Genomic DNA, 18,049 nt, shown 5'->3' on the forward strand with positions numbered 1-18,049 from the left:
CCTAACCCCCCTGATACTGAAACAGAGAATGTGTTACGGTTCAACCCTAACCCCCCTGATACTGAAACAGAGAATGTGTTACGGTTCAAACTCAACCCCCCTGATACTGAAACAGAGAATGTGTTACGGTTCAACTCAACCCCCCTGATACTGAAACAGAGAATGTGTTACGGTTCAACCCTAACCCCCCTGATACTGAAACAGAGAATGTGTTACGGTTCAAACTCAACCCCCCTGATACTGAAACAGAGAATGTGTTACGGTTCAAACTCAACCCCCCCTGATACTGAAACAGAGAATGTGTTACGGTTCAACTCAACCCCCCTGATACTGAAACAGAGAATGTGTTACGGTTCAACCCTAACCCCCCTGATACTGAAACAGAGAATGTGTTACGGTTCAACCCTAACCCCCCTGATACTGAAACAGAGAATGTGTTACGGTTCAAACTCAACCCCCCCATATACTGAAACAGAGAATGTGTTACGGTTCAACTCAACCCCCCTGATACTGAAACAGAGAATGTGTTACGGTTCAACTCAACCCCCCTGATACTGAAACAGAGAACGTGTTACAGTTCAACTCAACCCCCCTGATACTGAAACAGAGAATGTGTTACGGTTCAACTCAACCCCCCTGATACTGAAACAGAGAACGTGTTACAGTTCAACTCAACCCCCCTGATACTGAAACAGAGAATGTGTTACAGTTCAACTCAACCCCCCTGATACTGAAACAGAGAACGTGTTACAGTTCAACTCAACCCCCCTGATACTGAAACAGAGAATGTGTTACAGTTCAACTCAACCCCCCTGATACTGAAACAGAGAACGTGTTACAGTTCAACTCAACCCCCCTGATACTGAAACAGAGAATGTGTTACAGTTCAACTCAACCCCCCTGATACTGAAACAGAGAATGTGTTACAGTTCAACTCAACCCCCCTGATACTGAAACAGAGAATGTGTTACGGTTCAACTCAACCCCCCTGATACTGAAACAGAGAACGTGTTACAGTTCAACTCAACCCCCCTGATACTGAAACAGAGAATGTGTTACAGTTCAACTCAACCCCCCTGATACTGAAACAGAGAATGTGTTACGGTTCAACTCAACCCCCCTGATACTGAAACAGAGAATGTGTTACGGTTCAACTCAACCCCCCTGATACTGAACCAGAGAATGTGTTACAGTTCAACTCAACCCCCCTGATACTGAAACAGAGAATCATGTGTTACAGTTCAACTCAACCCCCCTGATACTGAAACAGAGAACGTGTTACAGTTCAACTCAACCCCCCTGATACTGAAACAGAGAATGTGTTACAGTTCAACTCAACCCCCCTGATACTGAAACAGAGAATGTGTTACGGTTCAACCCTAACCCCCCTGATACTGAAACAGAGAATGTGTTACGGTTCAACTCAACCCCCCTGATACTGAACCAGAGAATGTGTTACAGTTCAACTCAACCCCCCTGATACTGAAACAGAGAATCATGTGTTACAGTTCAACTCAACCCCCCTGATACTGAAACAGAGAACGTGTTACAGTTCAACTCAACCCCCCTGATACTGAAACAGAGAATGTGTTACAGTTCAACTCAACCCCCCTGATACTGAAACAGAGAATGTGTTACGGTTCAACTCAACCCCCCTGATACTGAAACAGAGAATGTGTTACGGTTCTACTCAACCCCCCTGATACTGAAACAGAGAATGTGTTACAGTTCAATTCAACCCCCCTGATACTGAAACAGAGAATGTGTTACGGTTCAACTCAACCCCCCTGATACTGAAACAGAGAACGATACTGAAACAGAGAATGATACTGTAACAGAGAATGATACTGTAACAGAGAATGATACTGTAACAGAGAATGATACTGTAACAGAGAATGTGGCCGGTGAGATAATACGACGGTCGAAGAACAGCGGCGGCATATCGCTTATTTAAAAACATGATAAAATAAAAGAAGAAGGAACGGTGAGTGGGGTACGAAGCGACGGATTGCGAGATAAACCCGACAGCAGTGAGAGGAGAAAACCGCCGCCGTGCTGCGAATAGGGAGGAAGATCCGTCATTGAATTAGCATGTCGCTGCTATTATCAGCACAGATTGGCAAGGTAATTAATCCCTTTATTAGCCGATGCAGGGGAGAGAGAGAGACGCGCCTGGGAGAACGGCAGTGCTTTCAGGAGAAATGAGGGAGAGACAGAGAGAGGGCTGGGATGGACGGTCTCTCTCTCACACTCACACACACACACACACACACACACACACAGGCTATCTCTCTCTGTTGACAGATGGACGCGTAGGGGGACATGTAGGAGGTGGACCACAAGGAACGGAGGAGAGGCTCAGGAAAACGATAACCCTGAGAGAGGAGCCCCCCCCCCCCCTCTCTTCTTCTGTCGTTCCTCCAGAGGAAAGACAGAAGAAGAGAGAGTGAAGACAGACGGAGAGGAGATTTAAACAAAGAGAGACAAGGTGGGAGCAGAGAGTGAGAGAGAGTGAGAGAGACGGATGGAGACATTGAGAAAAAGCAGAGAGCACAATGGGACAGGAGAACAAAAGCAAAAGAAGCAGTGGCTATTTGTCTACATCGATATTGTACTCTCTTCCACGACACAAACCAACAACGGGGCGATTTTTAACCTTGTCTCCGTCTTGGTTGTCTGGCCTCATATAGGCCCTCACCATGAAGGGCCACATATAGGCCCTCACCATGAAGGGCCACATATAGGCCCTCACCATGAAGGGCCTCATATAGGCCCTCACCATGAAGGGCCTCATATAGGCCCTCACCATGAAGGGCCTCATATAGGCCCTCACCATGAAGGGCCACATATAGGCCCTCACCATGAAGGGCCACATATAGGCCCTCGCCATGAAGGGCCTCATATAGGCCCTCACCATGAAGGGCATCATATAGGCCCTCACCATGAAGGGCCACATATAGGCCCTCACCATGAAGGGCCACTTATAGGCCCTCACCATGAAGGGCCACATATAGGCCCTCACCATGAAGGGCCACTTATAGGCCCTCACCATGAAGGGCCTCATATAGGCCCTCACCATGAAGGGCCTCATATAGGCCCTCACCATGAAGGGCCACATATAGGCCCTCACCATGAAGGGCCACTTATAGGCCCTCACCATGAAGGGCCACATATAGTCCCTCACCATGAAGGGCCACTTATAGGCCCTCACCATGAAGGGCCACTTATAGGCCCTCACCATGAAGGGACACATATAGGCCCTCACCATGAAGGGACACATATAGGCCCTCACCATGAAGGGCCACATATAGGCCCTCACCATGGAGGGCCACATATAGGCCCTCACCACCTGCGAAGGGCCTCATATAGGCCCTCACCATGAAGGGCCTCATATCGGCCCTCACCATGGCCCCCTGTGAAGGGCCTCATATAGGCCCTCACCATGAAGGGCCACATATAGGCCCTCACCATGGAGGGCCACATATAGGCCCTCACCACCTGCGAAGGGCCTCATATAGGCCCTCACCATGAAGGGCCTCATATCGGCCCTCACCATGGCCCCCTGTGAAGGGCCTCATATAGGCCCTCACCATGAAGGGCCACTTATAGGCCCTCACCATGAAGGGCCTCATATAGGCCCTCACCATGAAGGGCCTCATATAGGCCCTCACCATGAAGGGCCACATATAGGCCCTCACCATGAAGGGCCACTTATAGGCCCTCACCATGAAGGGCCACATATAGTCCCTCACCATGAAGGGCCACTTATAGGCCCTCACCATGAAGGGCCACTTATAGGCCCTCACCATGAAGGGACACATATAGGCCCTCACCATGAAGGGACACATATAGGCCCTCACCATGGCCCCCTGTGAAGGGCCTCATATAGGCCCTCACCATGAAGGGCCTCATATAGGCCCTCACCATGAAGGGCCTCATATAGGCCCTCACCATGGCCCCCTGTGAAGGGCCTCATATAGGCCCTCACCATGAAGGGCCTCATATAGGCCCTCACCATGAAGGGCCTCATATAGGCCCTCACCATGGCCCCCTGTGAAGGGCCTCATATAGGCCCTCACCATGAAGGGCCACATATAGGCCCTCACCATGAAGGGCCTCATATAGGCCCTCACCATGGCCCTGTGAAGGGCCACATATTGGCCCTCACCATGAAGGGCCACATATAGGCCCTCACCATGGCCCTGTGAAGGGCCACATATAGGCCCTCACCATGGCCCTGTGAAGGGCCACATATAGGCCCTCACCATGAAGGGCCACATATAGGCCCTCACCATGGCCCTGTGAAGGGCCACATATAGGCCCTCACCATGAAGGGCCACATATTGGCCCTCACCACGGCCCTGTGAAGGGCCTCATATAGGCCCTCACCATGGCCCTGTGAAGGGCCACATATTGGCCCTCACCATGGCCCTGTGAAGGGCCACATATTGGCCCTCACCATGGCCCTGTGAAGGGCCTCATATAGGCCCTCACCATGGCCCCCTGTGAAGAGGGCCACATATAGGCCCTCACCATGGCCCTGTGAAGGGCCACATATTGGCCCTCACCATGAAGGGCCACATATAGGCCCTCACCATGGCCCTGTGAAGGGCCACATATAGGCCCTCACCATGGCCCCCTGTGAAGGGCCTCATATAGGCCCTCACCATGAAGGGCCACATATAGGCCCTCACCATGGCCCTGTGAAGGGCCTCATATAGGCCCTCACCATGGCCCTGTGAAGGGCCTCATATAGGCCCTCACCATGAAGGGCCACATATAGGCCCTCACCATGGCCCTGTGAAGGGCCTCATATAGGCCCTCACCATGGCCCTGTGAAGGGCCTCATATAGGCCCTCACCATGAAGGGCCACATATAGGCCCTCACCATGGCCCTGTGAAGGGCCTCATATAGGCCCTCACCATGGCCCCCTGTGAAGGGCCTCATATAGGCCCTCACCATGGCCCTGTGAAGGGCCTCATATAGGCCCTCACCATGGCCCCCTGTGAAGGGCCTCATATAGGCCCTCACCATGGCCCCCTGTGAAGGGCCACATATAGGCCCTCACCATGGCCCCCTGTGAAGGGCCACATATAGGCCCTCACCATGGCCCTCTGAAGGGCCTCATATAGGCCCTCACCATAGCCCTGTGGCCCCCGTGTTGCTCATGTGTAATATGTCCCATGGAGGGAGCTTACTGTAAGAACATAATATGACAGTGCTTTTAAGCATGGCATCTTGCAACCATCATTTGGCATTTCAAGGACACGCGTTATGCATATTTATGAAGGGGAATCAAACCCTCTGAGCCTTATATAGGGATATTATATAGGGGCCGCATCTCTCTCTCTCTCTCTGTTCATTGTCTTCTACGCTCTTCTCATCTCTCTGTAATTGTAGCCATGCACACATTTTTAATTCCCAATGAGCCGAGCTACAGTATACGCCAGCGCTGCAGAAGCAACAGATCAAAGGAATCATGACGACGTTACGGAGAAGCTGCGAATGCGCCCGCCGCCATGGGACGGCGTGCGTTCTGCCGGGGGACGTAGTTAACGTGCAACAGCTCACGAGCATCGTTCTGCAACCGCCGAGAGAGCGTCGGCGAGCGCATCATCACCGCCAGCACTTCCAATAACGCAGGGCGCCGTCCTGACCAACCACACGCAGAGACGGGGGGAGATATAATTGGCGTATCGTGTCGGCTTCGCCGTGCCTTATAATTTCAAACAAATTGGGTCATTCTCTCCCGTCTCACAAGCCCCCCCTCTTGCAAAATGTGTAATTTGAGGTGTGCGGCGGCAACAGATTGAAATTGCATGCAAATGTATCGACATCTGAACAATTAACCCATTCTGACCTGAGATCAGATTCATACGAGGTTTCCACTGGACACACACTGGTCTGATTAACCCATTCTGACCTGAGATCAGATTCTAAAAGTGTCAGTCGTTCTTCGATTTTTCAAAAATAGCAGACCTACAAGCTCGTAGCGCGCCACTCGGTGGCGCGCTACGAGCTTGTAGATCTGCTATTTTTCAATAGCTAAGCATAACATGATGCTAACACCAAAACGGGTTCCCGTTCAGAATGGGTTAAGGAGGTGGTTGTCGACTCCAGTGGGCGGATGCTGCAGCGCCCGGAAGCTTTCATGTGGGATTCACAATCATCCACGCTGCGACGAGGGACGAATACCAAGGTTTCCCAAAGCTCACCTGTCCCATTGAGGCTGGTGGATGGGCCTCGCCTGTGCATTTTTACCCTATAGAAACGTTACCTTGTTACAGTAGATGCTTATACGCTGTGATTTGAGGCCCACACGCCGCCACTTGGCATGAGTAAACGGCCCGCAACAAACCTCATAATGAGTTTTTCATGCGGAACATCTCATTTAAATCAATTTAATCATCTCACTTAGGAGATGCGACAGAGGAATATGTCTCTTTACGAGCCCCGTGTATGGGACAGAAAACAGGCGCGAAGCCACAGACGGAGTAGTTCTGGCAGTATTGCTGCTGACAGAGAAAGAGCTTATTGGTTACAGTACGCCAGGAGAGGGACAGACATAGCAGTGACCCAATTAACTTCCACTTTGGGCCATAGAACTGCTTGTTGGACGCGACCCCACGCCCTCCCCCCACAACAGGAGCTGGTCCTGTCTCAACGCGGAGCAACATTATTGGACTTGACAAGAACCCAAGTGTTCTGACGCAGACGACACTTCTATCTGATTACGTTCCACTTCCATGACACGGCAAAGCATGTGACAAGAGTCGTCACCGAGATAGTGAATGAACGATGCACTCTGTGCTCTCTCTCTCTCACTCTGTGTGTGTGTGTGTGTGTGTGTGTGTGTGTGTGTGTGTGTGTGTGTGTGTGTGTGTGCACGGTCAGAGAGAGAGAGAGAGAGAGAGAGAGAGAGAATGGCCTTTTAATTAATTCTTAATGCTGTGTGTACTACCTTGTGACTGGCCATCACAGCCAAAACAGTTATCGTGTGGTCCTACATGATGCTGCCAGCCACATGCTGCGCTCTGCAAATACTGGCCACTTAGCACTGTCTGCTCCTTCCTGCGGGAACCCCCTACCACCCCCCCACCCCCCCTCACCCCCCCCCCCCCCCCCCCCCCCGGACCCCCACCTATCATGGCTCCTCCCATACGGGGCACCACCCAACGATAACGCAGTGACCGCCCCGGTCCGCTCAAGGACAACAGAGTCATTCCCTAATCTTCTTCCAGTGGAGCCTGAGAACTCATGTTGTACAATATCCAGCAGTCTGATAAAGCCATCATTAAACTACAAGCGGGGTTAACAGTGTTATTTGTTTTTTTTTGGTTATCTGTGTCTGGCCTCCTGCTCCCCCCATTGTTTGTGGCTCATAACGGCTGTGGGCTAGGCTTGTTGAAGGCTTACTCTAATGTTGTAATCATTAAAAGTGAGTCTAGTTGGGAGCATCAGTTTTGACCTTGCAGCTGGAAGCTTGCAGATTGTACTGAGAAAAAAAAAAAGTAAAAAAAAAGAGAGCATAATTTTACACGGTAAGTAATTATGCAATATTAACGGGACCAGGCTCTGTAGGAGAGAGGATGCTTACTGGATGCATAAACATCTTAATAATAACTCTTCAGAACTACGTACCTAGATTCCTGTTGAAGCCTGTTTAATCCTGTGTGGGTGAGGTGGTACTGGTGAGTGTGATTTGTGTGTGCGCGTGTGTGCGTGCGCGTGCGTGTGTTGCATGTGAACCTGAGCAGACACACGTGCATATACATGTGATGTGAAGGGATATAACTCATGATTAAGACATAAGCATTGTTATTATGTACATATACTCTTTAAGACTGTACAAAACAGCAATTACACATTTAGACGTCAACCGTCTGCTGGCTTCACGTCTGTGAAGTGAACGTGACCCTTTCTGAACTGAGCACGTCATCAGGATATGAGGGAGAGCTTTTAGTGACAGCCAAGGGGAAAAAAGAAAAAAGTGCCATCATTTATATGTCAACATCAGCCGTGTGGGCGGACAACAGTATTGACATCCTGATGATCATCTTGGACCATTCTCCATCTCCCTCATCGACTGCAACTCAACACAACATTAGTCAGGCCGGCGCAGCGCCAGGTCCATGAGTCATTTGTCACGTTGAGCGAGCTTGCGTCCTCACGCCGTTCAGACGTTTAGCGTTCAGTCTTCGCAAAATATAGCCGACATGGCAACAAATAAGAGGCATACACACGGCACGATATACGTATAAACACGTTCAACCTGGCATCCCTATTTTTGGGCAAAGTTCCCCCGGCGGGTTTTCCAAATCACCCAAATCACTGAATGCTCCTTTAAGGTCCTCCTCACACACACTGGTTAGATGCTCCAGATAGCAGAGCATCTAATCAGTATGCAGTCATTATTATTATTTACCGTAACCACAGATCATAGAACCACCGCAGTGCTCTCCATTCTGGCTATGGGGCTGCGACTACAGACCCCCCTCGTGAAAATGCTAACAACATTTGGGGAGAAGAGAAGAATCGTCTTCTTCCTCACTCCCTGCATCTGCCAATGGGTCAATTCCTGTGTAGAAGTTCAGCCCACTGAGAAGACATGATGGATACTGATGGACTGAGACAGAGTTTTGTTCATTCTATAGTAGGTTAGGATGGCGGAAATAGCAGATCTCCAAGCTCACGATGCATCACAATGCAACGTGTGGTGTGCTATTTATCTTACCATGAAATAATAGGGATTCAGTGGTTAACCCATTCTGACCTGAGATCAGATTCATACGAGGTTTCCACTGGACACACACTGGTCTGATTAACCCATTCTGACCTGAGATCAGATTCTAAAAATGTCAGTCGTTCTTCGATTTTTCAAAAATAGCAGACCTACTAGCTTATAGCGCGCCACTCGGTGGCGCGCTATGAGCTTGTAGATCTGCTATTTTTAAATATCTAAAGCATAACATGATGCCAACACCAAAATGGGTTCCCGGTCAGAATGGGTTAAGTCGACAATAGGCTTGACTGAGTATTGACTGTCAGTGGAGACAACAACCGGGGAGTGTCTCTCAGACACACAACATATGGTCTCATTTCAGAGAGAAAGTATTTCTGGTATAAGTAATCAATGTGCATTCAACAGGTGAATAGATCGATTGAGCGTGCTGCCAGCCTTTCTCAGAAATTCACACCAGCTGTGCTCATCACAGACTGCAGGAGTCTGCGCCTGGCTTGGCAAGCTGTTTGCACACTGGAAATGTTTTTGGTAAAAGTGAAACAGACATAATTTATACTTCTGTCTGTAACCATTGTCACCCAACTTATTATAAACTCTGTGTCGAGTGTCTGATAATGATTAGATAATTGTCTGACACACACACACACACACACACACACACACACACACACACACACACACACACACACACACACACACACACACACACACACACACACACACACACACACACACACACACACACACACACACACACACACACACACACACACACACACACACACACACAAAGCTTCACTGCAAAAACTGCCATTTTCATGTAACACAACAGATATTTAATCAGAAACCCAACATTAGCTTTGTTATTGTTGGAGCCTGGGGGAAAAAAAACTCCAAATGTGTTACATCTGGGCATATAAATAAGGGAATTTTTCAACTTGCTCCCCTTGATCACTGTACTTGCGTTTGGCGCACCCTGCTCTGCATACCAATTGCAAACGGGGTCTGCTTGCAAAGTTCACACTTTTGTCACACTAAAAGCTCCCTCTAAGCAGTGTGACACTGTTGGCTGAACCCAATTTAGCAGCCGCCCAGGACTATCAATAGCAAAGTGGGCAAAGCAAATACATTAATAAATATTGAGCCGTGGGATAATCTTGCGCGAAGGTTCCGTGACCTCTGTAGCTCTTCACTAACGGCGGCATGCATTACACTGACTTAGGACTGTGGGTGAGAAGGGGATTAGTATAATTACAGTTATTATACTGTATTCTCAAATCTAAAGACTATCGCACGTCTGGGCCCAGTCTCATCTCGGCTTCTTGACAGTTAAATTAAAAACATGCGTAGCTGACGTGACCCGGCATGATTGATCCCTCTTCTCCCTGGTGTTTTGCTTAGCCTTCTCTTCTAACCCTCCTCTCCTCATCTCTCTCTCAGGCGGGGCCTTGACTCCTCGCACTCCACCCTCAAGAGTATGAAATGTTTATTTAACAGCCGATGGGGATTTGGCAGTTCAGCACCATCACCGAGGGGAATGACGTATCCTTGCCCCAGGCCAGCCTTTGTACCTGTTTGGGCACGTACTGTATATCGAGGCTACGTATCCACCTGCCTTCTCTCCGTCTTACCGCCTTTCTCTCAGGTCGGCAGCAGGATGCGCTCGCAGGGCTCCCAGGGGCCTCGGCACGGGGGACTCGGGGAACGCCAGCGCGGTAAAAACCTACCCAAATCCCCCAGACGCTGATCCCTTATGATAGCTAACTGGCTTTGAGGTGTTGTTTACTGCCAAGCTCCGCTCACTTCGCCCCGTGAGATGCTTTCCTACACTCCAAAGCTTCCGTAACATATCTAGCACATATTAGACTCTAAATTAAAAATCAGTCAGCCTTGACACTTGACACACGGATGTGGGAATAAAGGAGAAGGTAAGACGCACTTAATAGGACTAAAATCACAAAAAATAAAATAAAATAAAAAACAAGAAAAATGCAATTTCCCATGATTGTGTGTGCAGAGAAAGTGGCTAAGGGATGGATGGGTGGGGTATGCTCACCATGTCCTGGATCTGGCGGGCCGAACTCCAGGTTGTATCTCAGGATGTAAAAATTATTCCACACGTACAGCTGGTTGTCTCGCGGGTTGTAATCCACGGCCGCGATGTACTGGTACTGGTTGGGAAAGTGGATGTCCACGTACTCCCCGCGGTTCTGCTTGGTGTTGTACACGTAGTCGATCAGGCTCTTGCTGACCTCGCTCTCGTTGTCTTCGTACGTGGAGCGCACCACGTACAGCACGCCGCAGACCATGAAGGCGTTGGAGGCCGAGCGCTTGTCGTAGGTGGTGTCCCAGGTGGCCTCGAAGCGCAGCGTGTAGGGGTTGAGCTGGCTGATCACCACCATGCCGTTGTTCTGCTCCGTGGCGTAGATCACCCACAGGCCGTTCTCGTCCACCGCCAGGTCGATGTCCGTCTTGCCGCCCCACTTGTAGGGCGACGTGTCGTGGTAGTTGGCGTTGTTGATGATGGCCTCGCCGCTCTTGATGCGCGTCCGCAGGTCGAACTTGACGATGTTGCGCGTGCGCTCCTTGTTGAAAAACACGGCGCCGTCGTACACCACGAAGCCCGTGCCGTCCACGCGGTGCGGCAGCTTGTAGGTGATGGTCTGCCGGGCGCTCTGGAAGTCGTCCAGGGAGTTGTACTCGATGAGAGTGTCTGTCCTGTAAGGAGTCCAGGGCATGAAGTAGATTTTGTCGCCGGCCTGCAGCGGGTCTTTGCACCAGGCGCCGGCTTGCTGCTCCGCTTCAAAGAGAAAGGAAGGGTCTCCGACGGCTTTCAGAGTCCCGGGACAAACAAAAACTAGTGATGGGAGAAGAGTAGACATAGGAAACACACACAGGTTAACACAGTGGCAGCAAAACAAACTGGGAACAATAATGAAACTCAATGTAATCTCTAGTGTCTTCGTTTTGTTTTACGGGTTGTCCAGGAAGAGTAGGGGGATTGTGGGTACAGGCACCCGTAAGATGACTAACAGCTATGGCCAATGTTCACGAGCACTTATGGGGGAGTTTGGTTTGTGTGCATAGGAAGAACAAAAGGAAATAGGAAAGTTGTTAAGCAGGATATATAGATAGTCTGAAACGAACACAAGCCTCGCTGCATAGACATTAACTGTTGGGAGTAGAACAGAAATGAAGGGGGGGACCAAATAAATTAAGATTAAAATAAAAACTCAATTTTGTCCTGTAAACAAAAAAAAGCAGCACGCTAAAGTCACTCGTCAACAAGATGGGAGAGGCTACGAGGGAGCAGGAGTCATCAGAGTCTGGCAGTGTGCACGGACGGGGGCAGGTTGTGGGGGCAGGTACTGTGTTATGTACCTGAGAGGCTTGTCATTATCGAGTGGTGCAAATGTCACATGTTGAAACAACTGTGTGTGTCAGTGTGGTGCGGGTGGCGGTAGGGGGGTTGGGGGGGGGGGGGAGGGGGAGCTTCTCTGAGGCGCACAGAGATCTAAGAACGGTCAGAGAGAGGAACAGAAAGTGGTCAAGAAAGAATAACAGGGTGGGGCGAGATAGAGAGGAGAGGAAAGGCGGACGGGGCTGAGAGGAAACGAGAGTGTATAGAAAGCGATAGCTTGGGAGGAAAAAAAGCCCCATAGAAACACAGTTACCATGGCATGCTATGGAAGACTGGGAAGCCAAGGCGGTGTGTATGGGATTCTGCTGACAAGCAAAAAGCATCCAGGGGTTACATGACGATAGAAACTCCCCACGGACTGCAGCCTGTATGCCCCCACTTTACATCTTATAGAGGCTGCTTACTGTATGTGGTCGTATCATCTTTAGAATGTGTTTTATGCTTATGCCCCGTCTCATTCCCCATGTAGCATTACGTTAGACATTAACATTACAATAGGGGTATACTGGGAGATACTGTATTGTACTATGTGATCTTTGTCGGGGCCACTATGGGAAGATATAAAGGTTTACAACCAGATGCCACAAAAACAAGGAGCTAGGGTTTAGATCGTGTCAGTCTGTTATTTACCTTTTTGCTCCACTTCTATTTTAAGCGTTGGAAGAGAGAATGAAAGGGGTGCAAGGGAAGAAAAAGAGATTAGTATGAATTAATCGCTAAGATTACATAATGCAAGAAACATGAGACATGGACAAAGACAGGAAGACCTAGGGGAGAAATGACAGGTGAGAGAAAGATGGGACGCCACCGACGCACCCTGCCTCAGAGAAAAGGAGTAGTTATTTACATTGAGAGCAGTCTAATTGATCGTGCATTGGGATCATGACCAACTGTTAAGCTTGGTTTATAACAGGAGGGGTCGATTTAGTTTCAGGCACAATTTGAAGGACATCCGACTGTCTGTGAGAATGTATGTTCATCATTGATGGCAAAACCATCAATATACGCTAAATTAGTTTAGCTTTGTGACATTTACCAATCCAAAAAATAATCTGATAGATTGTATGCGGTATGACAGAGCCTGGTAATTAGTGCAAATCTTTTAGCACAAATCATGGTATGATTTTTTTTAAAGTTAAAAAGAAAAAGAAAAACGTTTCATAGTGTTTAAAACAAAAGTTGTTACATATTTCTACTATATGGTCCCATTTTATATTATTTTGCTGGTTGCTTATATCTGTAGCTTCAACGGTTTGTCCAAGGAAGTTACATTATTAAAAATAAAATAAACGTGTGATATCTTCTTATACACCCATTGCCACAAAGCAAACCTAACTCCAGGTGGAATAGCCAGGTTCATAGTGATAGCTGAATACAGTATATCTGACTGTAGCTCCTCATTTGCTCTATCATCCAACACAATCTTAATCCAACGGAAGCAATTTCACCATTCCGGTCATGCTTTCCTTAGTGCATAATGTTCACCAGCTTACAGTATATATCTGTTAAAGGTTCAACAAAGCCCCAACACACTTTAGGGAAATTTGACCTTGGTCGACTCAAAGAGGTGTGGTACACCAAAATTAATACCACAAGTGATGAAGCCAAATTGTGTTTCCGATAGCTAAAAGGTAGGCCACTAGGCCAAGCACTAAAATAAGCGGTTGAAAGATACAATATTGTATTGTACCGTTACACTAATTCACCATGTGAGAACAATGAATATGTGACTGTGAAACACAGTGATGTATTGTAGTGTAGGCTATAAAAAAGAAAAGCCGTCTAGCTTATGGGTTGTGTATTTTTTCTGCACTCATCAAGGAAGTTGATAATGGCCCTAAATCACAGTAGCAAAACCACATCAGGCGTACTCACAGTTGAACTGTGTATCCTGAGTTCCAGGGTAAACACTGTGCTTGATTTGTTGCATACATTTTGTATTAGGCCACTTTTTTTTAAACAAGGTCCTTAAACGTTGAAGTGTTTACACTTCATTGTGTAAAGTAAGCTAGTGGCGGTGAAGCGAATAACATTAGCACAATTTAAGAGAGAAAAAGATGGCAAAATGAAAAACACACGATTGCCTGAAAATGTCATTAAAAATGCCTACTATCGTTGTTAGAAAAGCCTTCTTTTGTAATATATTTAGCATTTGTTTGAACGGGGGGGAGATGACATGCACGTTTAGAGAACTTCTTTGTTTTTTAAATCCAGTCAAGTGATCAAAATGCTACAACAGGCATGCCTCTATCGACAGCAAAAGAGAAGAAGACAGAGAGAAATCAGTCTGAGAAGCACAAGTAATGCATGGCACTCTGCAGGAGTCATTTGAGGGAACCACAGATACCTAAGACATCAAACAGCGAGGAGAAGTAAACAAATTAACAACGGTCCAGTTCCCAGAAGCTGTGGCGGCCAGATAAAAGAGACGAAAGACCAAGGGAGAGAAACAGAGATGGAGAAAAGGAGAGAGAGAGAGAGGTGGAAATCTGAAAAGAAAGAGTGGGTTAGTAGAAATACAATAAAAACAAACAAAAACTAACAAAAAGGAAAGAAAGAAAGAAAGAAAAAAGGGGGGGGGGGGGAAAGGGAAAGGCAATCATTGTGATCAGAAACCGCTCAGTGGAAGAAGAGAATGAATCAGGGTGGCCAGGACTAGGAGGTGTCCTGCAGATTGCACAAGGGAAGGGAAGAAGAGTCAGTAACAGAGAGAAGAACATTACAGTATAGAACAGAAACTAAACAAGACACCCCAACCACCCCAAAACCCCTCTTCCAACCACCCAAAACCCCTCTGCCATTGTCACCACGCACCTCTGCTTTCCTGCTCTATAAGACTGATTTATGACATAATTATTGCATGTTCCATCTTAATCCAATCCGCTCTGTACCTAATAAACTACGAGGCCATTTGCCTTTCGGAGTCCGAGGCTCCCTTTGAATTGCATGTAATGTACTTTAGTACCGACTAGACTGGCCAACTGTCTGTATCAACTTGGCTGATATGTCTGCTGTCCTCTGCAGACTCAATTAGTGGCTCCAGCATTATTTAAGCATCAGGAAGCAAATAGAAAAATAACATCATTTAAACTATACATGCTATGCAAGGGACAATCATGGACTGCAGAGTCTACAGTAAATGATTTCCCCCATATGTACAGTAGTAGTGTGGCTACAATAGTATTGTATTGTGGCCATATACTACTGTACATAATGGGGAAATCATAGGCCTAGTATATAAGGAGTTATACACAATATAACGTAAAATGTGTGTAACCGAGATAGTAGTAGTAGATGGCACAAAGCTAAACTAGCACTGATGGCAAGTCATGTTAGTGCAGGCAGATATGTCTGTTTTTTCCCCCTCTTTGTTTTACACAGTAGCATAGCAACAGCCATAGTGGTTTTATTTCATAATTTTTCTCCTACAATTTCAAGAGCAGCCTTAATGAAGACACTTCTTTGCTTTATGTTCCCTTTTCCGAGGCAATTACCACAGCCAATTCAGAAGGTGCGAGGTGAAGGTGAACTACCATCCCTGGCTTCTGCATGGTGATAATGAGGGTGGCTCTTGACATGAACCACAGTATTAGGATTTAAAAAAAGATGGTTGAAATGTACGTGGGTTTGTTTCAGGCTTTACTTGTAGGTGACAATGCAAAAGCTTAATGACGAGGTTAATGAATGACTCATTGAGGTGAAATAAACTGAAAGAAAAGTATCTATTACTTTCTGGTATTCAACTGCCATTTAACCCATTTTGGGGCGGGAACCCTGTGTTTTAAACATTATGTTATAATTTAGCTGTTGAAAAATAGCAGATCTACAAGCTCATATGAGCTTGTAGGTCTGCTATTTTAGAAAAATCGTGAAAATATGTATTTCAGAAAACTGGCTTAAATGGATTAAATGTCAAAGGACACAGAGACTCTTGGTTAGGGAGCCAATGCTTTGGGACTAGGCACAGCCCTTCTGGTCCAATGCTTTGGGACTAGACACAGCCCTTCTGGTCCAATGCTTTGGGACTAGGCCCTTCTGGTCCAATGCTTTGGGACTAGGCCCTTCTGGTCCAATGCTTTGGGACTAGGCACGGCCCTTCTGGTCCAATGCTTTGGGACTAGGCACGGCCCTTCTGGTCCAATGCTTTGGGACTAGGGCCCTTCTGGTCCAATGCTTTGGGACTAGGCACAGCCCTTCTGGTCCAATGCTTTGGGACTAGGCACGGCCCTTCTGGTCCAATGCTTTGGGACTAGGCACGGCCCTTCTGGTCCAATGCTTTGGGACTAGGCACAGCCCTTCTGGTCCAATGCTTTGGGACTAGGCACAGCCCTTCTGGTCCAATGCTTTGGGACTAGGCCCTTCTGGTCCAATGCTTTGGGACTAGGCCCTTCTGGTCCAATGCTTTGGGACTAGGCACGGCCCTTCTGGTCCAATGCTTTGGGACTAGACACAGCCCTTCTGGTCCAATGCTTTGGGACTAGGCACAGCCCTTCTGGTCCAATGCTTTGGGACTAGGCCCTTCTGGTCCAATGCTTTGGGACTAGACACGGCCCTTCTGGTCCAATGCTTTGGGACTAGACACAGCCCTTCTGGTCCAATGCTTTGGGACTAGGCACAGCCCTTCTGGTCCAATGCTTTGGGACTAGGGCCCTTCTGGTCCAATGCTTTGGGACTAGGGCCCTTCTGGTCCAATGCTTTGGGACTAGGCACGGCCCTTCTGGTCCAATGCTTTGGGACTAGACACAGCCCTTCTGGTCCAATGCTTTGGGACTAGGACTAGGCACAGCCCTTCTGGTCCAATGCTTTGGGACTAGGACTAGGCACAGCCCTTCTGGTCCAATGCTTTGGGACTAGGCACGGCCCTTCTGGTCCGGGGCTGTCAGGTAAGAATTTCACTCTGCAGTATTTACTCAGGCCAGAGTCATGCTGGGCTTGTGCTCAGATCGTCTCTCTCTCTCTCTCTCTCTCTCTCTCTCTCTCTCTCCTCCTTTAAAAAAATAAAATTGAGGTGGGGATTATGCTATTCAGTAAGACCCTGCACGTAACTTTGAACAGATTTCTGCCTGCCAAACAAATTTCTCTGTAAACCACAAAGCGCTTTACAAAGAAATTTGGATTATTCCTAATGTCAATTGTATTTTTATCAACAGTCGGCTTTTCACTGCTTGCCTACCCAACACTTGTTTTGCGAGCAAAGCAAGATAATTAAATTTATCCAATCTGAAAAGATACACCTAGACTGAAATTGAATTATCTATCTTAATATAATTAATTTAGCAAATAATAAAAATACAGTTAAACACCAAAAAAACAGCCAGGATATAAGAAAACGTTGGTTTTGAACCCGGCACAGGCCCATGAATGCAACAATGTTACGGGCTCATAAACAAGTAAACAATTTCACCAAAATGACAATAATGATGATTCTGAATAAAGATTATTCCGGAGTTTTGGGGGGCAGCTCACTCTATAACCTCTACCACTTCCTTGGAGTCTGTTCTGCAGTCACTGATCAGCTTAACAGGGATTTAATATCTTGTCTTGCAAAACATCTACAGTAAAGTCCTTGAAAATGGGGGACAAATTCCTAAGGTTTTGGGCCACTGCCATTTTTGGTAACTAAATCTGGATTTTGAACATGTACGATCATCCATCAATGAAAACGTTAGGATCAGTGCAAAAGCTCAGTAAATCCTGCCACACTACAGTTACTCCCTGCCATAAGTCTCACTCTATACCGCAACGCCTTGAAAGACCATTCATATTTAATGTCTTCAACAAACTGATTGGTCATCGGGAAAACATGGACACTTACAAGAAGAGACGCAGGATTAGTTAGGGGGAAGAAAAGGCACGGCTTACACATCACAGTCTATCTTGAGGG

The 18,049-nt window shown here is 47.5% G+C and overlaps 1 protein-coding gene across 5 annotated transcripts in view; it reads right to left on the minus strand.

Moving 5' to 3' along the window:
* Nucleotides 1–18,049, minus strand: part of adgrl2a (adhesion G protein-coupled receptor L2a) — a 146,673-nt gene that overhangs the window by 46,153 nt on the left and 82,471 nt on the right. For all 5 annotated transcript variants that reach the window (XM_080771092.1, XM_080771093.1, XM_080771091.1 and 2 more), the window contains one exon: nt 10,801–11,601. In XM_080771092.1, coding sequence (XP_080627218.1) covers nt 10,801–11,601 — 801 coding nt within the window. The remainder of the gene's footprint in view (nt 1–10,800; nt 11,602–18,049) is intronic.

The sequence above is a fragment of the Protomyctophum bolini genome (assembly GCF_963924005.1).
Source record: "Protomyctophum bolini genome assembly, chromosome: 8".
Taxonomy (NCBI): domain Eukaryota; kingdom Metazoa; phylum Chordata; class Actinopteri; order Myctophiformes; family Myctophidae; genus Protomyctophum; species Protomyctophum bolini.